This window comes from Monodelphis domestica, chromosome 3 (assembly GCF_027887165.1).
Source record: "Monodelphis domestica isolate mMonDom1 chromosome 3, mMonDom1.pri, whole genome shotgun sequence".
Taxonomy (NCBI): domain Eukaryota; kingdom Metazoa; phylum Chordata; class Mammalia; order Didelphimorphia; family Didelphidae; genus Monodelphis; species Monodelphis domestica.
Genome location: NC_077229.1, coordinates 95,623,975 through 95,647,378, shown reverse-complemented (window position 1 = coordinate 95,647,378; position 23,404 = coordinate 95,623,975). Strand labels below are relative to the sequence as shown.

The following is a 23,404-nucleotide window of genomic DNA, read 5'->3' as shown; positions in this document are numbered from 1 at the left end:
AAGGCAGGACCTATAGGGTCAGCACAGGGCTTGCTTATATCTGGGGGATCAGGGATCCTACTGCCCCTTGAACTTAGGGTACCAGGAAGCCATTTTTCTCCCCCCAAATTTGTTTCTCTTCCGACAACATGGGTGAGGGCTCAGAATCTGTAGTGATGGAGGAGACTTACCCAGACAGCACACCCAGCACAAGGTTCAGCATAAAAAAGGAGCCAATAATAATGAGGGGGATGAAGTACAACCAGTTCCAGGTGTTCCCTGAGGCATCATTGCTCTGTAGCAGGAGGAAAGGGGAAAGCAGAAACACTGAGTGAGACTATTGCAGCTGGTGCTGGGGTGGGAGTGGAGGGTCCCAGCTCTCCAAGGAGTCACAGTTCTGTTTCCCAGAAGACTTGGAGCTTATTCAGCCCATAAGTGGGAGTTACAAAGGACGGGTCCAACCCAAAGGAAAAACTCCAGCAGTCAGCTAAGAGCCCTTTAGACAATCTCATAGAGAAAAGCATCTCTTAGAATACTGGGATATGAGATTAAGGTGGGAATACAGCAGGTTCCAGGATGGCCAAGAGTGGTTAGAATGGAGCCAAGAGTGGTGAAATAAATGACATACCCTAAATTTAAACAGCGAAGTCCTGGATGGAATGAGAGATCTCTTTCCTTTCCCCCCAATCCTCACATTCATTCACTTTGCTTCGTACCCCTACATATTTTAGTCATAGGATTGCACAATCTCAGGGAGCCAGAATGGAGGACACAAACCTTATAAAATCACTCTTTCATGTCCACCAGCTTTAAGTACAACCTAGAGCAAGGCCAGCATGAAAAAACAAATGAAAAACCAGACCATGGCAGAATGGCAATGTTGTTACTGATGTTCCCTCCAACTCTGGAATTCTGTGATTTCTGTGGAGCTTTATTCTCCAAGCCAAAGAAGGGTGATATCAGGAAGAGAGCTGAGAGGGGTTTGTGTCTGAGGGTATATGTAAAAATGAAATAAGGAGGAGGAGGAGGAGAGAGAGGGAGGGAAGAGATGGAGAGGGGGAGGGAGAAGAAAGACAGAGGAGGAGGAAGAAATGGAGAGGGAGGAAGGGAAGGAGTGAGAAGAGAGGAAGAGGGAAGAGAGGAAAAAGAGGAAAGAGGTACACAAAGGTAAGCCAGAGAAACAGGAAGGACAATTTGGATATATGTGCAATTAAGGGAAAAGTGGTGGAAGACAAAAGCCAGTTAATCTAAAGTATCTTATCTTTGTTTCACAGAGCAGTGAGATTCACCAGGAAAAACTCAGTTCCTGGGTAATCCCATGGAGACTTTGCACCCTTAACTGGTGGAAGGGAGAGATTTTCCCCATGCAATGGGTAGTTATATGCTTTCCTATTTCTCTAGGTCAGACCTAGAATGGAAACGGATTGTGAACCTTCTGGCAGAACCTCCCTCTCCAAGTCCACCACCATTATAACTCCTGTAGGGGATAATCCAGACATGAATTCAGGGCTTATGGACAAGTTGGTGAAAGGAGTCAAGAGCCAAGGATCACATCCTCCCAGGGGATCCAGGACATGGCAATAAGCATCTGGTAGAAAAGAGGTACATGTGTGAACTGGGATCCAAACAAGTATGAATAAGAATTGGGCTGGGTGAAGCCTCTTGGCTTCTCTCAAGCATCAAAATACAAAAAAAATTCCACTGAGATGGAAGATGGGAGTCAGGGAGGTGCAGGAGCTCTTTACCGAATGGGAAAGCAATTTACAGGAAATGTTGGCAAGTGGACTTGCCTCCTAAAGCTTTGGTCTCTTAAGATGGTGACAATGCACCTTTCTATCACTGATGTGTCCAGAGGTTAGAGGCAGGGTTGGGGTGTACCTTCACTTGACTCAGACATGCCTGTTTGCTCTTGGGCTCTCAGATGTTTAACTTCCCCAGAAAAAGCCATAAGATCCTCTCTCCCCCTTTACCCATTTGAGTAGTTGTTGAAGGTGGGAGTCCAGGAGAAGGGCTGAATAAATTGCAGGAATGTAATGGAATATTGTGGTGCTTTGAAATGATAAATATTTGTTTGTGTGATTAATGATATTTTGATAGTTATTAAGTTTATATAAAGTTAAATGACCAGAGAGCTCAACCAGTCACAGCTTCTGCTTCTGGAATGGAGACTTGGGCTACATCTCATCTTAAAAAATTTTTTATTAAAAAAAAAAAACACACCACCATGCATTACTTCCTGTCTTAGCATGTATACTAAGTATTGGTTCCCAAGGGCTAGGCATTTGGGGTTAAGTGACTTGCCATGGCTAGGAAGTGTCTGAAGCTAGACGTGAACCCAGGACTTCCTGTATCCACTGAGTCCCCTAGCTGCCCCTCTATCTCATCTTAGAAGGGCAGTTTGGGGCAAGAAGTCTTTGGAAGCCCAGAAGGATATGAAACAGGACTCAGGATCCAGAGAGCCAGGGCTCTGGCACCATCTCCAGCGGGCATATGCTTTCCTCTCATGTTGCCAAAGGGAATATTGTCCCAAACAAGCCAGACTTTGAAAGGCAGGCTGGCCCCAGGGAAGAGGCTAATGCACTGGGCCCCGAATCAAGCCTTTTGTTTTCCCTCTCTGAAAGAACTAAAGCTTCATTGCCTGATATGGAAAAGGAGAAAGATGTACTAAGTGAGGCTGGTGCTGGCAGAGAAGGGACAAAACAGGGCAGGAAGGGAACCAGAGCAGTCTTTGTGCTTCTGCTCATCTGTCTACAGGAACTGCTGAAGATTTCTTGTTCCTATTTCTCGGGACTAAATTTAGTCCAAGGGAGCAAAGCACCCACATGGGCTAGATAGAAGGCGGAAATCTTTGGGCTGCTGTAAAGAGAGCTGAGGAGGCTGAAGTGGAAACAGGAGAAGTAGGGCGGGAACAGGACCTGCCAGGGGCAAATCTAGGAAGTGGCTAAGTCCTCCATGGGTCAGGAGCACTGACTGTACAGCAACAGGGGAGACCACTGATAGTCTCTTCCTTAGAGTTTCTCGTCTCAAATTACTTGTTGGGACATCAAAGAATGTGACAGGTTCCTGACCACAGAGTCATTTATATTTTTCAAGGTTTCTTGATCAGCTGGAGCCAGCAAGAGGTCTTGGGGTCATTCAAGGTGACCATATGGCACTTTACTCATTTGCTTTGTACTTTCCCAGCCAACGTGATACTGTTTTATTCTCTGATTGGCCTTGGTTTCTCATCTGTAAGAGACAACCATTAAAGTAACTTCTAGCACCACCATTCTCTGACTCTCTACAGAAGGTGCTCTTTCTCTTTTTAACCTGGTCTAATTATTCCATGTAATCTCGCACAACCAGGGGAAGGTGAAGGAGGACAGGTTTTGATAGAGAAATCAGTTTTCCAAGGTGGTAGGAGTTTGAACGAAGGGAAAATATAAAAGGAAGTTCCCAAACAGAGAGAACTGTACCCACCACAGATACGTAACAGTTCGTTAGCAAACACAGTTGCACAAATTTCTCCTCAAAGTTTTTGCCTTTTATAATCCAGGTAGTGGTTGGGTAGATGGCATATGTTTTCACTGAGGGAGGTACATGCAGATGGTCCTCTGGGAGCCAAGAAGAGTGTCATGATGCTTAATGCCCACTCGAGTAGGAGCTGTTCATGGAAGAACATGTCTGAATAGAGAATGGGCTCTGGAATAGTGTAGCTATGACCGGTTATTAGAATGCTTGTTAATAATAATCTTAGTGTCCTTTTTTCAAAGATCTGATAAGTCTTTATAATGATCATTTTGCTTGTCCTTACCCTATCTCGATGAAGTAACTGGGGACTGGATTCTCCCATTTTATAGAGAAAATGAAATTTAAAAGAACCTAACTTTGCCAGAGGGAGCTAGTGTTGGAGCTCGGAAGAGAACCCAAGTTTTCTGATTTCTAGACCACTGCTATGCCCACAATGCTCTTGCCACTTTTGACAATGTCACTAATGACAATTAAATAAGTTCACACATACTCAAATGATAAACCACAACAAAACGAAAAATGAGAACTTTTTTCCTCGGTACTTTACAAATATGTGGTGAGAGAAAAGATGCTAAGATAACTGTAAGGTGCCTTCTGAATGACCAAAAATGAAATGAAATTTTATATGGCTTGAGTAAAAAGGATTGCCTCTTGATGGTAAAATTCTCTAAATGCTCTTATTTGTAGATGATTTTACATTACTTGCAACAAACCCTAGAATGTTGCAGTTTCCTCAGTGGAATCCATAGCAATGTGGGTAAGACTGGTCTAACTATCCACACTGGAAAAACTAAATGGATGAAAAATATATACTGCTTATCTTAGGAAAATCCATCCAGCTGTATGTCTGTCTTAAACAGTCCTTACAAATAAACAATGAGCTGGACCCAGAATTAGTAAGAAAAGTAGGTTGGATCAGATCCGGGCTGCTCACTCCTACAAAAGCCCATTTCTTTAATACCCATATTCTCCCAGGGATGCTAAATGACTATACATAATAAGACAGCATGAGAATTAAATTGAATAACAGCCCAAAAAGGACAGCAGAAAGATGGTATAAGTAGGCTGTAGCATATTACTATTGAAAAGGTATGGATGATGAGTGGCAGAAAAGGTATCATGGAAAATATCTATGAACAGATAATGTAGTAAGATGAGGCAGTCATATAGTGATGAGAGACAATGGATAGACGGTCCAAGTAGTACACTGGTACCCTTTATATGCCAGTAGATCTAAAGGTACAATATATGTATATATATTGTTGCACTGGAGGCCATGACAAATATGGTGAAGAAATATACCAGGTGAAAAGGCATGGTGGTGGTGCTCCCTGTATCAGTGGAAAGAAGAGCCTCATTGATGAAGTCATGGATTTACCAAAGTCACAATAATAATAGTAATCATCATAATGATTCTAAGGCCAGTGCTATTTCCACAATGCTACTAGCTTCAGATCTATATATTTTACTGGGCTCTAATTCCTTGAAATGGTACTAAAAAAATGGTCACCAGAATATCTGGCCAAATGAAAGACTCAATTCCCTGATCATTCAGGATGAAGGGCATAATGATTAGAGGGCTGGACTTAGTTTTATACCTCTGATACTTGGTAGTTGTGGGACCATGCTTAAGTCATTTGATCTCTCTAGGACTCCGCTTTCTCATCTGCAAAATGGGGATCATAATAGCCCCTCCCTCCCAGGGCTATTGTGAGGATCAAATGAGATAACAATTCTAAACCACTCTGTAGTCTTGAAGATACTATTTGTTAATTATTATTATTGTTGTTTTTCTTACGACATATAGTGCTTATATTAATTGCATTATACCTGCACACACATAATATTAGTGATCCAGCTGGCTAATGTAAGTCCAAACAAGCATTACCAAATGCAGCGATGTGGCTAAAAAGTTGATGTGCACATATTAGCTGGAAAATGGTAGCAGGTGCTGCTGTTAGTTGGCTAAACATCGATGTGCTGACTTCCTGAATATCTGATGGCTACTATCCGGACAACTAGGTGGAGAAGTGGGTCAAGCGCTGGGTCTGGATTCAGGGAGACTCATCTTCCTGTGTTCAAATCTGGGCTCAGACACTTACTACCTGTGTGATCCTGTGCAAGTCACTTGTTTGCCTCAGATTCTCATTTATAAAAAATGAACTAGAGAAGGAAATAGCAAACCACTGCAGTATTTTTTTTTCTAGGAGAACTCCAAATGGGGTCACAAAGAGTCAGATATGACTGAAACAGCTGAAAAACAACCTCAAAAGATTATTATCCAGTCACTGCTGTTGTTATTGGGCTTTAAAACCCCAAACCTATATGTAAAAGATGCAGATATCTGTGAACAGTAACAGAGTGGAAATCTGGGAGAGGGGTTCTGCCCACTTCATCCCCTCTAATTTCCCTTCTGCCATCTTCTTCTTGTCTCTCTTTCCTCTCACTTCCTCCTCCACTTCTGCCTTCTTAGAACTTACTGCTTGGTTCCACAGTACCCTGTGCGTCTATGTCCTTCTGCCTCTGGGTCCCTGGACCTCGACTTTGCAGAGTCCATGAATTTGGATGGAAAAAAGAATTTTTTACACCGTTATTTTTGCACACCTCTAACTGAAAGCTAGCATTTCCTTCCATTGTGAACGTAGGCAGCAAACCAGAGTAGCGCTGAGCTTTCCCAGACTGCCAGAGGAGTTCGCAAAAGGTTACGCGCCCTTGTTCCATCTGCATCTTGCTAACAATAGTAAGCTTTGGAAGATGCTTCTTCATTAGCATGGAATCTTTTGCAAAGGTAGGTATGAGTTGAATATGGAAATCTCCATATTTGATGATGGGAGGAGTGGGGAGGGGGAGAAAGGGGGAGCTCCCAATAGCAACTGATGCTCAAGGGATGATTTCATTAGCCAGCCATCAACGTGGACCCCGTCCTCTCCTTGTTTGTTAAGTGGCTCTGGCTGATGAGCTGAGCACTCTATATTTACCTTCTGAGTGGGGACAGCCTAGAAAGAGGCAGTTCCAGCTTCACCCACACACCCACTGTCAATCTGCCTCACCCCTGCTTGCAAGGAACAAGTAGGGAGAGGGTCCCCTGAGGGGAGCTGAGTCAATATCTGGTTTCTCTAGGCACTGCCAAATTGCTAGCTTTGGGCACATGTGGTGAGGGGGTTCCTGGAAAATGGGGACACCTGTCTGTCTAGAAACTCTACTGTGCCATGGCAGATAAATCTCTCTAGCATCCACCAAGAGGGAGGCTTTACCCAGTACTAGACCTGTTCCGCCTCAGCCCAGGATCTCTCCAGCTAACTGCTCTCCTCCTCTCCACTCCCACTTCCACCCCATGGAGGCTTTCCTCATCCCCATTCTCCCCCCCCCCCCCCCCCCCGTCCTTGCTCTGACTCTGGCAGCCTCGTTTCCAGGACTGCTGGGGGCTTGGTAGGGAGATGTGGACCATATGGCTGCAGTCACTCTGGGCACTCGGTGTCAGCTGATACACGAGAAATGCCCATTGCTCTCAGGCCATTTGGAAGGTCTATGAACTGACCAAAAAAAGAAAGAAAGAAAGAAAGAAAGAAAAGCGCCAGAGAGAGGCAGGGAAGTTTTCCTGGGACCTGAAGGGCTCTCTCTCATTCCTTCTTCCATCCCAGGGATCTGGGACACAGGCAGTGATTTTTCCCTTTCATACAGAGCATCCAAGGTCCTCAGTAGTTAGCTGAGACAAGCATTTCTTTAAAAATGTGCTTTCTCTGATGGTAAAACACCAGAGAGTGGGAAGCTGTATGCTAACTGCAAGGACAAGAAGAAGGAACACAATTAAGCACATAATTCCTTGGGTTCAGAATCTTCATGGACAGCCATCTCCAGCTAAATGGGTCTTTTTAAAAAATCTTTTACCTTTCCATCTTAGAATCAATACTATGTAGTGGTTCCAAGGCAGAAGAGCGGTAAGGGCTTAGGCAATGGGGGTCAAGTGACTTGCCCAGGGTCACACAGCTGGGAAGTGTCTGAGGCCAGATTTGAACCCAGGATCTCCTATCTCTAGGCCTGGCTCTCAATCCTCTGAGCACCCAGCTGCTCCCTAACTGGGTCTTTTCTAGACCCCCTCATTGGGGGAGCTTCCTCTTGCAAAATCACCAGTTAAGTATCTTCCTCTATTCTACCACCTCTTGGACTCTCTGAATCTTATCTGAGAGCATACTTTCTGTCCCCTGCTGTTGAATCTCTTTTCCTTTTAATGACTGGTGATCTTCATAAGTCTAATGAGGCATCTGGCAAAGGGACCATTTGGAAGACCAGTTCCTGAGTCTTGTTTTTAAGCAGGGATCCTCATGACCATGACACAACTAGGTAGCACAGCGGATAGAATGCTGGGCCTGGAGTTAGGAAGACTCATCTTCCGGAGTTCAAATCTGGTCTTAGACCAATAGCTGTGTGACCCTGGGCAAGTCACTTAACTGCCTGCCTTGGTTTCCTCATCTGTAAAATGAGCTGGAGAAGGAAATGGTAAACAACTCCAGGATCTTTGCCAAGAAAACCCCAAAGGGGGTCACAAAGAGTCAGATATGGTTGAAAAAAACAACCAACCATATCGCTATGGCCCCAGCCTCCCCAGGCTCACAGAAAAGTTTTTGTGTTGTATTCAGAGCTCCTGTCACCTTGTTAGAAGCCATCTAGCATAGGGCTCCCACTCAGTGAAGAGGATCCGGGGTTCAAAGTAGGATATATGTGTGAAAAACACATTCTTTTCTGAAAGCATAGAATTATTATCTCTTCCCCATCCAAAGTTTTCCTTCCTGGCCTTGTCCCACTTGGAATCCTAAGGACACTCTTGCATCAAAATCAGAGCACCTGGCACTTCCCCCCCCAATTCCCTCTTCTCTTCACTCCTCCTAGTAACTTGGAACCCTCAGTACAGACAACAGGACAAAGGCTTCAACCACATAGGATTCTCTAGATCCTATTTGCCCAGGCCCGGGAGAATTAGCAATGTAGGTACCCTCGGACCCTACATCCTCCCTTCCCCCCAATCCTTTTGCACCAGGCCAGCCTCCTCCATCCCCACACTCACCAGAAGAAAGCTTTTCTCTCACTTCCCTACTTGCCATATGGTAAATAGGACTTTGCACAAGTTATTTCCAGGCACCCCAGTGAACAGAGAGAAGAGGACAGATTCAGGAGGTGCAGTGGTGGTAGAGCTGGCAAGCTTGGTCAATTGACCAGATGTAGGGGACCAGGGGAAAGGAACGAGTCGAGAATGAGGTTGAGATTGTGAATCTGGGGAAACCAGAGGATGGAAAGACTCTCATCAAAAAGTGTAGAGGAGGAGCTGGTATATAGGGAAGGATGATTGGGTCTGTGTAGACATGTCAAGCTTGTAATGAGGAATCCAGGTGAAGATGTTCATCAGGCTGTTGGTGATGAGCCTTGAAGTCTAGGAGAGAAACTCCTAGAAATATATATATATATATATGTATACATATATATATATATATATATATATATATATATATATTTGGGAGTCATCAACAAGGAGATGATATTTGAATGCAAGGGATACCGTGAGTGATGGGAAATGGAGGAGATTATGAAAAAAGAATGTATATACAGAGAAGAGAGCCTAGGAAAGAGACTTGAGGAGGGGAGAGAGAGACCTAGAATTACAACTTACACCCCAATAATTACCTTTCTCAGATTCCTTCTCTCTCTGTTGATTCCAATAGTCCACTGATACCTCTAGATCTTTTTCAAATGAACTGCTATTTAGTTATGCCTTTTGCATCTTGCACTTGTGCTTTTATTTGTATCATCAGTGCTTAGCATCCAGGAAATACTTTTAAAATGTCTATTGATTGCTTGAACTGATTTTTGGAACCATCCTTTATTTTCTACATCTACCTATTCTGCCCAACTTCAGTAATGTAATAAAGTTATCCTATTCCCTGCAGTATGGATAAGGGGCAAATAATCATCGACTCTAAGATTAGTTTGAAAGCTCCTTGAGGGCAAAGATCATCTTTTGTCTTTATATCCCTGGAGTTTGGCACAGTGACTGACACATAGTAGGAGCTTAATAAGTGACCATGGGCTAAAACGTTTCTCTTCTATACTCAGTTATGTTTCCATTACTTGCTGAACTTCAAAAATATTTCCCACAAATGGTAGCTCCTGGAAAGCATGAAGGTCATTGCATACATGTTGAACGCTAAAGACTTTGCAAGCCCAAACTGGGACGTTGATGCATTTAACAAAAGAAATGGCCTGGCCCTCTGGATAAATGCTATCATTTTAAAAAAAAGGAACTCAACAATATGGATGGTCTCTTGCTAGCACTTAGCCCAAGAACCATTAATAATAGTTCAATGTCAACCTGAAAGGAAGTCTCCAGTGGAGTGCCCAAGGGATTGGTGGTTGGCCCTGCACTATTAAACCTGTTTATCAATGACATGAATAAATGCATAGATGGCATTCTTATCCAATCTGCAGAACATTCAAAGCTGAAAGGGATAGTTAAAACCCTAGTTGTCAGACCCAGGCTTAAATCCAAGATGAAAAATGTAATAGGAAGAAGCAAAAAGTCTTACACTTGTATGCAAAAAAAAGTCAACTTTACAAGTCCTCGATGAAGGCATGACTAAGCAGCGGTTTAGAAAAAAAAGAACAGAGGGTTTTAGGAGGACTATAATTTCAATGTGAACCATGTGTAACAGGAGTTTAAAAAAATGTCTGCGCATTCTTGGGTTGCATTAAGAAAGGCAGAGCTCCTAGGAATTAGGAAGTTATAGTGCCCTTGTGTTCTTTGCCCTGATCAGGCTACCTCTGGTATGTTATGTTCACTTCTGGACTCTGTATTTCAGGAAGGGCAAGGATGAGCTGGAAAACATTCAAAGGAGGGTGACTGGGATGGTGAAGGGCCTCAACTTCATGTCATCGGAGCATTAGTTGGAGGAAGTGGGAATATCTAGGCTGGAAAATGAAAGATTTGGGAGACGTGATGGTTGTCTTCAAGTTTTTGAAGGAACAATAGATTGAAGTCAAAGAGTTTAGTTTAAGTTGGATATCAGGAAAAAAACTCCCTAACAATCAGAATTATCCCAAAGTGAAATGAGCTGCCTCAGAAGGTAGCAGCTTCCCCCCCATCATGTAAGTCTTCAGGCAAAGGCCACATGGCCTTACTCCTTGGGCCCCAAAAGAGTCATAGATTGAACATAAATGGCAGGGCAAGGGTTCTGGAAATCATTCTTATTGCTAACCAGAAGAGTGGTTTCAGTGACCAGGGACAGGGCCACTGTTCCAAAGGGTGGTACCCAGGAGTAGTTTTGGTTCATTCTCACATGAGTAGGCAATGACACAAGCCATATCCTTTGGCTTCTCCAGCAGAAAGCCATTGTATCTCCTTGGGTGGGTGAAGTAGATGATGTCTGATGCCTTTTTACAGACTCAAAATTTCTGAGTTGGAACAATGTCCAACCCACTCCTGATAAAGAATTCTAACGTGTTCATCTTGTCTTTGATTAAAGACCTCCAGTGACCTCCATGGAGAGGGGGGTGGCCCCTATCTTTAAGGCAACCCATCCCACTGAGAGACAGCTGCAATTATTAGGAAGTTGGCTTCAACAGCAAACCTCAATTGACTTTTTTGCAACTTCTACCAGTTGCTCCTGGTTCTTTCCTCTGGGGCCGAAAAGAACAAGTCTAATTTCTCTTTCACATAATTAAAGATATCTATCATCCCTACTCCCATCTCCCACTAAGTCTCCTGTCCTGGTTAAATCCTAGTTCCTTTAACTAACCTTCATATTATTGGCCTTGAGGCCCTTCACTATCTTGGTTGCCCTTCTTTGGATGCTTTCCAGGGTACCTATGTTCTCCTTAAAATGGGGGTACTTGAAACCAAACACAATAATCTTAGAGTTGTTAGCCTAGTTGCAAACCCTGATGATGGCTGGGGTATAAGCCTTGGGACTAATGTGGCAAGTGGCAGATGGCTATCTAAGAAACTGTAATAGAGGGGCAGAAAAAGGAAAGTTCTAGTTCTTTCCTTGCCTCTTAGGAAGACAAGTTCAGGGAGCAGCAGCTTTGTTTGATTATTGCCTAAGAGTACAAACTGACATGACTGGGTATAACTGAATGCTGTCACTTCCAAGCCAACCTTACTTTATTCCAGGTCAGGCCTTGCAGACACTCCTTCCCTTCAGCAACAGAGGTTAGAGATTCTTAGTTCTAGAACTTTCTTGGAGCCCTTGTGAAAATCAAGCACAGACCAGGAATCCGACTGACCATGAACATTCTATTCCTTTAAGTCCTCACTCCATCCCTGCCCTTAGATTGCATCCTTGCTCTTGGTTCTAACTTTGGCATGACAATTGAGATGGAAGGCTTGCCTCCTGAGAACCAAGGTATGGAAAAACCAGAAGCTCAGGTTGAGGAATTGGGGGATCAAAAGGGATTTAACCCAAATGCTTGGGTTCTGGGCCACAAGTTATACGAGGATGAGGAATTCTAGGCAGGGGTTTCAAAGAGATTGAAAAAGGGCGTGATAGTGAAAAGGGGAGTATGAGTGCTTGGGGGATCAAAAAGACGCCTTATCCTAAAGACAGTGGAAAGCCTCGATGTTATTAACAGTTTGTTAGCAACTCTCAATTTAACCTTTCCAGAGAGACTTTTGGTAACGTTCATTCATTCAGTATAAGGAAATTCTTCTCCTGCTCCCGCTTCCTGCTTTTCAATTCCCCAATACCTCCACCCAGAGTTCCAAGTCTTCTTCTGTCAACACTTTGGACCCCTGACCCAAAGCACTCATACTCCCCTTTTCACTATCACACCCTTTTTCAATCTCTTTGAAACCCCTTCCTGGAATTCCTCATCTTTGTATATAACTTGTGGCCCAGAACCCAAGCATCTGGGTTAACCCCCTTTCTGGTTTGGGCCCTACACAGGGTTTCCTATGGAAAGATCATATTTCTACTCCTACCTAGGTCTCTCCAAAGACGTTTGAGGTCCCTCAGCTCTCCTGTGACCCTGGCCTGATATAAAGCTGCTTCCTAGTTATGCTAGTTGGCTGATTGGCTATTTTTAAGAACTCAGGAGCCCAAAGTCAAGGTAACTGTTTGTCTCCACTCTTCTCAGAGACCTAAAGCATCTTTGAGACTTAGTATGCTAGCCTGCAGTTCAAGTCTCTCCATGCCCTTAGGATCACTAGAAAGTTGAGCCCTCATTCCTTGACCTACACAGTATCATGTAACTCACAAATACAACTCACAGTGCCATTGAAAGTCAATGCCTGGCTCTTCTTCTCCACATGTCTGTCCCTGGTTGCTCCTTGGTTCTGGCTCTTCCTTGATCCAAGAACAATTCAACTGGGTTAAGGGGGCTTGTTCTAGGAATATCTCTGCTTGGTCCAGGAATTCTTTTACTTTCTCCAAGAATTAGTTCATAGATTCAGTGGTGGAAGGGACCTTGGTGGTCATTAGTCCAAACCCTTCATTTTACAGATGAGGAAACTGAGGCTCGGAGAGGCTAAATAACTTGAGATCATACTGGTAGTAGGAGCAAGCATTTGATCTTCTGACTCCAAACAGTACTCTTTCCTCTTATTACCTCTGCTAGATCCAAAAATTTGACCATTGCTCCACCCCTATAATTCTCCTATTATTGGCTTGAATGATGAAGCTCTCAGTTTGGTCTAGGAGCAACTTGTGACTGCCTCTTCCCACTGCCATCCTTGGGGCTCCATGGACCTCTGGAGGGACTGGTTGGGAGGGCTTCCTTTCAGTGAATGGAGTCAACATGTATCTGACTTGCTATATTCTGTCAGACTTTCCAATTCTTATTTTCTCTGTCTCTGTCTCTCTCTTTACTTTCTGACTTAGAATCAATACTGTGTATTTGTTCCTAGGCAGAAGAGTGGTAAAGGCTAGGCAATGGGGGTTAAGTGACTTGCCCAGGATCACTCAGCTAGGAAGTGTCTGAGGCCAGATTTGAACCCAGGACCTCCCATCTCTAAGCCTGGCTTTCAATCCACTGAACCACCTCCTACATGCTCTCTCAGCCTCTCTTTTTAAAAAGGTTAAATCTCAGGAGCATGCACTGATAGGAAATAAGTCAATCATCCTCAGTGTATCAGCTATGGGGCACAGAAGATATCTCCTCATATATCGAGTATAAGGATATAGCTTCAATGCTACAACAGTCTTCACCAGGGATGACCTACAACATTCATAGCATCTCCACAATCTCCCAATTCCCTGTTTTACACCTAACAATTACCAGCAGTTGTTCATTTATTCTTTGAGGCTTCTCTGAGATCAGCAAAGAAGATACTGTCAGTCCAGAAAAATTTCCCAGGAGGTCTGTGGCCAGAGAAACTCACTTAGGTGAGGACATTGGCTTATAAGTTCAAAGGAACAGGTTCGCTCTCCATGGTAGTAGAACTGTTTGTTTTGCCCTGTTTCCTGGTCTCAAGATTAAACAGCAAACTGGCCACCTGCTTCACCAGTAAGAAGACGGTTGTTGTTCACAAGGAACACAAGACCAGCTAAGAGTATAATCTAGGGAAACCATCCTCAAAGTGGGCAGAACAACGTTAGGAGCATGCTGTATTGATGGGTGAGGAGTTCCCTCAGGCTAAGAAAGAAGGAAGGCACACTTGACCAGCCAGCCATTCTACAGCATATACTAGTGTACTAACAAGGTACTCAATAGCTCCTAGTAAATATTAGCTTTCCAAAGAGACAAGGCCCCTTAAATTGAATTTCCTGGTTCATTAAAATCCTGATCCCCCCCAGAGTTTAGTATCTTTGAGATCCTGAAATTTCCTTCAGGATCTAGATTGGTGGTTGGGGCCAAAGAATTATAAGATTTAGCAAGAACTGTGCAGATACATGTAAAAATGGAAGCCGGAGACTAACTAGGTCTCACTGTAGATGTTACAGGTCCTACCCCAAAGCTGCTTGGAAGTCATCTAATCCAACTGCATCATTTTATAGATGAGAATGCAGAACCCCAAAGAGGACCAGTGTCTGAGCCACATACATAGTAAGTGACAGAAGAAGGATTTGTTCTAAAATGTCATTTCTGCCCTTTTGGGAAACATTCCCAAGACTGATTTTTTGACCCCCGAACCTGATCCCTTCTTGCTCCTGTGGAAAGTTAGAAATTAATTTAACTAGCAGGTGCAGTCAGCAAAGATTCAATCGTGGAATTCAAACTCCAAATCCAATGTTTCTTCCACTATGTACCCACTGGGCTATCATTGAACCAGGCTCTCCAACCCTCACCTCTCACCCACTCCACTTTCTCCCTCTACATTAGTCTCAGAAATATCTGTGGGACACTGCTGTCCAAGAGGCCGATGCCTTGCTCTTGCCTTTCCCCCCTCTCCCTTTTCCTCCCAGCCCCTGGCAGCACCCACATTGTAGAGGAGGTCAGTCCACCCTTCCATGGTGATACACTGGAAGACAGTCAACACTGCAAACAGGATGTTGTCAAACTGAGTGATCCCATTATTGGGTCCTTCCCAATAGGGCTTGCATTTGGTCCCATTGGGGCAGGTACGGGCGGGTTCCTCTGTTCCACACGGAGCTGGAGACTCGCCCTGAATATCATCTGCAAGAGAGAAGGGAAAGAGATGATGACCGCAGTATCCAGAAGTTTATGGGAGTCAGATTAGGGACAGACAGGAGAAGCCCTAGTCTTCAAAGGGGAGTCAAAGGAAAGCAAGAACCACACAGACACATGTAAAAATGGAAGCTGGGGACTAACTAGATCTCATGGTGGATAGTTTACAGGTCCCACCCCAAAAGCTGTGTTTTCCAGACTGTGCTTGTTATTGTCCTACCAAGCCCCCAAGACAAGGAAACTTTAGAATTTGCAGTGATGCTTTCTCTTCTGCATGAGACACTTTAAGTATCCATGGTGGCAAGAGCAAAAATGAATTGTTTTATTGGCAATTTAAGCCACTAAACATGTTCTTACTCAGGTCACATCTCCAGCAGAAATAAAATAAAACAAAATGGTGACAAGAGCCAGGTTTAATGGTGTTGAATTCATGTTGATAATTCATAATGGAAAACAACACGCTTTAACTTTTGTTGACTCAAAGAAGAATTTTTCATACCAATAGTGCAAAGGTAAACAATGCCACCAGTCAGAAAGATTTTAGTACTGGTTGGGCAGTTCCACCTAGTTTGGGGGAAAGTCTTTCTTGATGTGTATATGGGGGGGGGGAGAGGGGAAACACAAAAACCTAGAAAACACAGACATTTCTTCTAAGAAATCACTCCAGAGAGCCCTGGAGTCATTTCTATTTCTCTGGCCACCTAACAGATCAGATCCAAAAAAGGGCAACCTAAGTACCCTCAGGCTTGGGTTCCTGGGCATTATTCTTCTATTAAAGCAGAGAACCTGACATTTCATTTTGGGAAAAATTAAGGATTCTTGGCCTGTTGTCATGGTGAGGCTGCAGATGATTCAAATTGAATTGTTAAATGGTAATTTGGTGGGGGCAGGGGGAAACGATTGCATTTCTGGTACTACCACCACCATGGGAGGAAGACTCTGCTTCCTTCTCTCCCATCTACTAAAGTCTTCCCATCCATTAAAGCTCGAATCCCACTTGTTCCATCTACCTTCCTTTCATCATCAGAACTCCCTGTATTTCTGGTTCTTGAAGCTCCTGAAGCATCTACTTTCTATAGAACTCATCCTGGCACTCAGTTGTAATTGTGCTGTCTTCTTTTATGTATGGATTTCTTGTCTCCCCAATTAGACTAGAGGGTAAGGACCATATCTGGCATTATTTTAGTGTTTAATTCAGTGCCTGATACAGTATTAGAAACAAAATATGGGATCAGCAAATATTTGTTTAGTGCCTGGAAAAGTGAATTCTGAGAAGTTTCTTTAATGGAGCACCTTCTTATCCAAAATTGGAAGGAGCCTTTTGCCTTGGGCTAGCTCCATAGTTTGGCATTCGAAGCCCTCCCTTGACCCCCTGCAATCTGATTCCACTCCACCTTTTCCACTTTATATCACAATTCTTTCCTCCATAAGGTCTACATTCCAGTCAAAGCAGGCTTTTGGTCTTTTTTGTTTGTTTACTAACTTTGGTCCTACATTTCCTGAGGCCTCTCTGTCTCAGTCTCTCTCTCTCTCTCCCCACCCAAACATCTTTACTAGCTGAAATTCTGCCCATCATTCAAGGCTCATTTTGAATGCTACCTCCTCAAAGTAGCTGTTCTGCATTCCCTGCCCTCAGAACTGTCCTGAACTTTCACATCTTACTTTATACTATATTGGAGCGTATATCTTAGCTGTTATTTGAAGCCTGACTTTGTTACCTCTTCCCTATATAACCATAATTAAGTAAATTACTTCTCCTTTCCAGGCCTCAGTTTCTTCAGCCGTACAATGAAGAGAATCTATAGACTAGATGATTTCCAAGGTTCCTTCTAGCTCCAAGTCTCGAAATCCAGATTTTGGCCATCAGATTCCTGAGGGGAACATATGTCCCATTCCATTATACCATGTCTGCCCATTTCTGTGCAAACGAACCAACTTCCCAATCTCCTCTACCAAATGAGAAAAAGAGGGGCCTTGGCTGCTCTGATCATAGGTGGTATTATACCCAATGGGCTCTGTACTGCATCTCTCTCTCTCTCTCTCTCTCTCTCTCTCTCTCTCTCTCTCTCTCTCTCTCTCTCTCTCTCTGTCTCCCTCCAGTTCCGCCAGGGTGACGTGGCCAGAAGCAGAAATAGCTCTGCCTCAATTAACACCTTCTCCATCCGGGAGAGAAATAATTAGGACGTTCCATATTGAGCACACTCCACAGGCCCAGGAGAAAAAGAGACAGAAGGAGTAGGAGAAAGGTGGGGGAGCCTCTCAAACAATCCTACCCCATTATTTATTTTTTTGGCTTTGCCCCATCACTGTCTGGTGGAGATCCTGAGTGGGGAGAGGGTCACTGAAGATGTCACCTCGACTGTGATTGCAGGCACGTTGGGCAGTAAGAAGCACAGTAATTACTGGAAACATCCCCTTTCCCACAACCTAACCATGGTGGATCCAAGAGGAGGGTCAGAGAATCTCTTCTCTGGCAGGTATAGGTTCTCAGTCTCTTTCCTTCTGGCACACTGGTCCTTTATGTTAATGAGAGAACTTGGGGGACAGTCAAAGACCCCGGAGAAATATGGCGATAAAAGACAAGAAGGAAGGAGAAGAACAAATTCCTCCACTGTCCTTCCTGGTGCTCTTTGTAAATGGGGTCATATGAAGTGAGGCTTCTGCTCAGGGCTGCCTCCTTTCATCTAAAGGCAATGGACACCTGAAAGAGGGATTCTGCTCTCCTTCTTCCTCTATTCCAGGACCCAGAAATACCCTAAGGCTTCAAATGACAGCTCAAGGTTAACCAAATCTTAACCCGTTTCCTGACTTTTCCAAGGAGATGTTCTCCTTTACTTCATTGGTGCTAGGAACAAATATGAGCTTCCATGCCCATTTCCAAGAGGCTCCTATCATTAATAGCCAAAAGACAAAAATGGAAGGAATGCTTGAGAAGCAAACTCAAGTGGCCTGGACCTTACCTGTCACCTCCTCAAAGCAGGTAGTATGAAATTTTCCCATATAAAATTCTAACCCTATGATTGCAAAAATAAGGATTGCAAAAAACAGGAGGAGGCCAATCTGCAGCAAAGGTATCATCGCCTTCATGATGGACTTCAGGACAACTTGTAAACCTGGGGAGAAAGAGACAAACCCCCCAAAGTCAGTGAGAAAGAGCATCCCAAAAGAGGGCTAGGTACCTCTTTTTTTTTAAACCCTTATCTTTTGTCTTAGAATCAATACTGTGTATTGGTCCCAAAGCAGAAGAGTGGTAAGGGCTAGGCAATGAGGGTTAAGTGACTTGCCCAGGGTCACACAGCCAGGAAGTGTCTGAGGCCAAATTTGAACCCACTATCTTCCCATTTCTGGGCTTGGCTTTCAATCCACTGAGCTACCTAGCTGCCCCTACCAGGTCCCTCTTTATAGACTTTCAGAGCTCAGGGCAAGACTAACCTCTACACAAGTGGTTCCTAACTCATGGGCTGTGGACCTCTTAAAGAGGAGGGAGAGGAAAGGAACATTCCTTTTTTCAACGGAATAAATAACACACCTCACAAAGAGATGGGCCATCCTTTTTTTCAAATATATGAAATGTTTCTACAATTAAAAAAATACCGAATTCTTAGTAGCTTTTTGTCATTATCTATTTTCTCAGCAACAGATAAAAATAATACAGCTACAATGAGGAAGTTTGCAAATTTTTTTGACATTAAGAAAGGGGTCCTTGAACTGAAAAGGTTGAGTCTCACTGTTCTACAGAAGAAGACAGACAGACAGACAGACAGAGACACAGAGAAAGAGAGACAGAGATTCTTGGGTGAATAAGTAAAGGAATAGAAAGAGAAGGAAGTTTCTTGACTTCCAATTTCAATGAAAGTCAGGCAGGGGCTATTAGCTGTGATGTCCAGTTTCAGGCAATGAACTAACAAAAGGATGGTGGTGAATTTGGAGACAAGAAGTGGCATGACCTAGTAGAGAAAGCCTTGGGGTAGAAGTGAATTCCTCAAATGCGAGATGAGAGGTTGAACTAGATAGTGTATAACGTTCCTTCCAGCTTTAACATTTTATGATTTTTTAAGGCTGTTAAGTAACTGCGGCTATAAATCCTTTAGATTCTCAAGCTCTAAATACATAGTGCATAATTTGGCTACATGATTAGAAGGCATATAATCTGCCATCTGCTGTACCTATCTTCTAGAAAGGTGGAAACTCCACTAAGGGAAAGAAATTGTTTGGTAGAGTTCAAGAAACCATAGCCAAACTCAGTAGTGGAAAATATCAGGGTAAGTTTTAATAAAGGAATAAACCCTCTTTTCCTCAAAATAGTAAAAAAAAAAAGCAATTTGCCTTTCAATGAAGCCTATTTCTTTTCTTTTCTCTCTCTCTTTTTTTTAAAACCCTCGCTATCTGTCTTAGAACTGAATCGATACTAAGTATGAGTTCCAAGGCAGAAGAGCAGTAAGGGCTAGGCAAATGAGGTTAAGTGACTTGCCCAGGGTCACCCAGCTAGGAAGTGTCTGAGATCATATTTGAATCCAGGACCTCCTGTTTCTAGGCCTGGCTCTCAATCCATTGAGCCACCCAGCTTTACCCCAAGCCTATTTCTATTTAAAGGACTCTACTAAGCAAGGTGAGGAATTACAATCACAGACTCATAGAATTAGAGATTTTTTTTTAAACCCTTACCTTCCGTCTTAGAATCAATACTCTGTATTGGTTCCAAGGCAGAAGAGTGGTACGGGCTAGGCAATGGGGGTCAAGTGACTTGCCCAGGGTCACACAGCTGGGAAGCATCTGAGGTCAGATTTGAACCTAGGACTGAATTAGAGAATTTCAGAGTTGGGAGGGACCTCAAAGTCCATCCAGTTCAACTGATACGTGAATTAGAATCCATTCTTCAGCATCTCTGATTAGTGTTTATTTAATCTTGGCTTCAAGGCCTACACTGATGGGAACTTGCCATCCACCCAGAAAGCCCATTCCACTTTTGAACAGTGCTAATTATTCGAACGCTCCTCTGGGAGGTCCCACTGCTGAGCAACTTCTTATGTCTTACTGCTTGACCTGGACTCAAAGAAACCCCAGAGAAGAAGCAAACAATGCCGACCTGGCCCCATTTTGAAGGAGGAAATGAAAGCCTACAGCAATTTACTTAGAGTTAAGCGAGAGGAGGAGGAGGAGGACATAAATAGGTCAGGCCTGATATGACTTTGGAAAATGATTTCATTTTTGTCAGAAAACTTCTCCACCATCCTGACCTCCGAAGGCAGCCTGCTCGTCTTGGAAATGTCCCTTAGAGAGACTGTGTCTGCCTTGGTTCAGGGAACGTGTTCAACCCCGTGGCTAGTCTCCGTCAAGGCCCTACGAAGACTCTGTTCCCCGATTCCTGAGGCTCCCTGGATTCTCCCAGAGAGAACAATCCAGGGCTCATTACAGGATGTGACGGAGAGAAGGGGGTCTTGAGCTCTCCTCGGGACACCAGAGCAAGGAAAGCCAAGGGGCGAGAACCAACCAGAGTATGGGAGCCAGCTTGTAGAACTCACGCACTTGGGATTCCAGACACCAGCTTTAGGGGCCGAAGGACACGGACTGCCCTCAGGGTCCGCAGGTCAAATTCAGAGCCAACTGTTGCCAAAATGCTGAAAGAAAAAAAAAAGGACAAAGGGGAAGGGGAAAAGAGCTGGGATGAGTATTTCTCTCAGGCAAGGGTCCCCATATACTTGTCTGTGTAGGGAAAGGGATGAGAATTAAGTGAATCACAAAATCCTGGAATCTGAGGCTCAAAAAGGGTCCTTGGAAGTCATTTCCTCATGAAGCAGTCCAAGACATGAAAGCCACCCATAGCATTCCCAACACATGATCATTCAGCCTCTATTTAAAGACCTCCTATGACAGAGAACTCACTAATCCCAAAGCAGCCCATTCTATTTTGGGACATCTGTGACTGTTAGAAATTTTTGTTAAAAATCATATCGAATGGGGAGCAGCTGGGTGGCTCAGTGGATTGAGAGCCAGGCCTAGAGATGGAAGGTCCTGGGTTCAAATCTGGCCTCAGACATTTCTTAGCTGTGTGACCCTGGGTAAGTCACTTAACCCCCATTGCCCAACTCTTACTACTCTTCAGCCTTGGAGCCAATACACAGTATTGATTCCAAGATGGAAGGTAAGGGTTGGGAAAAAAAATCATATCAAGTGATTGTGGGTCATAGATCTAGAGCTAAAGGGGATCTCTGTGGCCACCTAAGTTCAACTTTCCCCATTTGAAGCTCATTGACCTGCTCTAGGTAGCATACTAGATAGAGTACTGGGTCTAGAGTCAGGAAGACTCATCTTTCCTCAGTTCAAATCTGGGTGACCCTGGGCAAGTCATTTAACCATGTCTGCTTCCGTTTTTTCATCTGCCAAATGAGCTGGCAAAGGAAATGGCAAAGCACTCCAGGATCTCTGCCAAGAATACTCCAAATGGGGTCATGAACAGTTAGTTGGGCATGAATGAAGTGATTAAACAATAATGACGTGCTCAAGGTCACAAAGGTAGCAAAATTACCAGAGGTGGGATTTGAACCCAGGTCCTCTGACTCTAAAAGCTAAAGCTGTTCCCCTTGTGCCATGTCAGCTCCTTTTAGTTTTGTTCTCTGCAACCAAACAGAACAGGTCTCAGTCCCTCTTCCACAAGACAATCCTTCAAGTATTTGAAGACAGATATTCCAATTCCCCTTAGATCCTTTCTTCTCCAGGCTAAACTCCTTGCAGTTCCTTCCTCTGACCCTCTCCTTTCTATCATTTGGCTTGTGATGGTCTCTTCTAAAATGTGGCACCCAGAACTGAACACACAGCCACTGGGCCAGGGGAGATAGCGTCCAACAGGCAAAGCATCTCCCTTTCTGGGGAGATTAAAATCCCATGAACATAGCCTCAGATTGCATGACCTTTTTGGCTCTCCTCTCCCATGTTTGATGCAGCAGCTTGAGCTTGTCGTTACTAAAGCCTCAGTATTTTTCATATGAATTCCTCTCTGGCGACTTCTTTCCCATCCTTTCTTTGTACACTTGATTTTTTTCTAACCCAAGGGCATTACATTTCATCTTTGTGGCCCAGCAAGATATTTTTGGATCCCTATTTTGTCATCTGGTGTAATTACTTATCTCTCCCAGCTTTGTATTATCTGCAAACTTGCTATCTAGGGCTCAGGCCAGCTCATTGAGAGAAATGCTAAACTGATGAGCACCCAAACCAGATCCTCACCGTCCCCCGTGAAAGACCACCTCCCCAAGCTGACATCTATCCAGCGCTCATTGGGGCTAATCGGCTCTGACTACGCCTCGCCATCATGCCATCAAGTGCGGTTCCTCAAATACCTTCATGAAATGCCACCACGACATTCCTCTGAGCCATCAGTCTCCAAACCCGATCAGCAAAGGAAATGAGGAGAGTCTGGCAGGACTTGTTTCCACGGACCCTATGATGGCTTATAAGGACCCCCGCCACTTCCTTTTCTAGGTGCCATCCCCATACTAATAAACTTTAGAATGGATTTTGTCAGAAATTAGGCCAAATTCACCGGGCGGTAGTCAGAAAGGGTCACCTTCACCTTTAGAAAATGGGGACATTTCTCTATCTTTGCTTCTGTTATGCTTCTCCCAATTTCTATGATTTTTGAAAGTGTTTGTTTTTTCAACAGTCTGGGAAGTCAATCAATCAACATTAAAAAAAAACAACACCCTTACCTTCTGTCTTAGAATCAATACTACGTAATGGTTCCAAGGCAGAAAGGCAGTAAGGGCTAGGCAATGGGGGTTAAGTGACTTATCCATGTAGGAAGAGTCTGAGGTCAGATTTGAACCCAGGATCTCCCTGGCTCTCAACCCAATGAGTCACATAACTGCTCCCTTCAACCAACATTTATTAAATATCTACTATGTGCCCTACTCCGCTAAGCACTGAAGATACAAAGAGAGGCCAAAAACAGTCTCTGCCCTCAAGGAGCTCACGGTCTAATGGGGGAGACAACAGTAAACAACTCTGTACAAACTATAAATAGAACGAATGGGAAATAATCTACAGAAGGAAGACACCAGAATTAAGGGGGACATAAAGAAAAGCTTCCTGCAGAAGGTGGGATGTTATCTGGGACCTGAAGGAAGCCAGAGAAACCAGGAGATGCAGATGAGCAGGGAGAGCCCTGCAGACATGGGTGATGGCCAGTGGAAAATGCCTGGAGTAAGAAAATGGGGTGTCTTGTTAAAAAAATAGCAAGGAGGCACATGTCACCAGATAAGACAGTATATGGGGGTGAGTGAAGTTGAAGAACACCGAAAAGGCAGGA

The 23,404-nt window shown here is 43.9% G+C and overlaps 1 protein-coding gene across 28 annotated transcripts in view; it reads right to left on the bottom strand.

Moving 5' to 3' along the window:
• Positions 1–23,404, bottom strand: part of CACNA1A (calcium voltage-gated channel subunit alpha1 A) — a 401,231-nt gene that overhangs the window by 120,599 nt on the left and 257,228 nt on the right. For all 28 annotated transcript variants that reach the window (XM_056822623.1, XM_056822650.1, XM_056822649.1 and 25 more), the window contains 4 exons: positions 20,626–20,717; positions 18,060–18,212; positions 14,894–15,087; positions 171–274 (listed from right to left, as the gene is read on the bottom strand). In XM_056822623.1, coding sequence (XP_056678601.1) covers positions 171–274; positions 14,894–15,087; positions 18,060–18,212; positions 20,626–20,717 — 543 coding nt within the window. The remainder of the gene's footprint in view (positions 1–170; positions 275–14,893; positions 15,088–18,059; positions 18,213–20,625; positions 20,718–23,404) is intronic.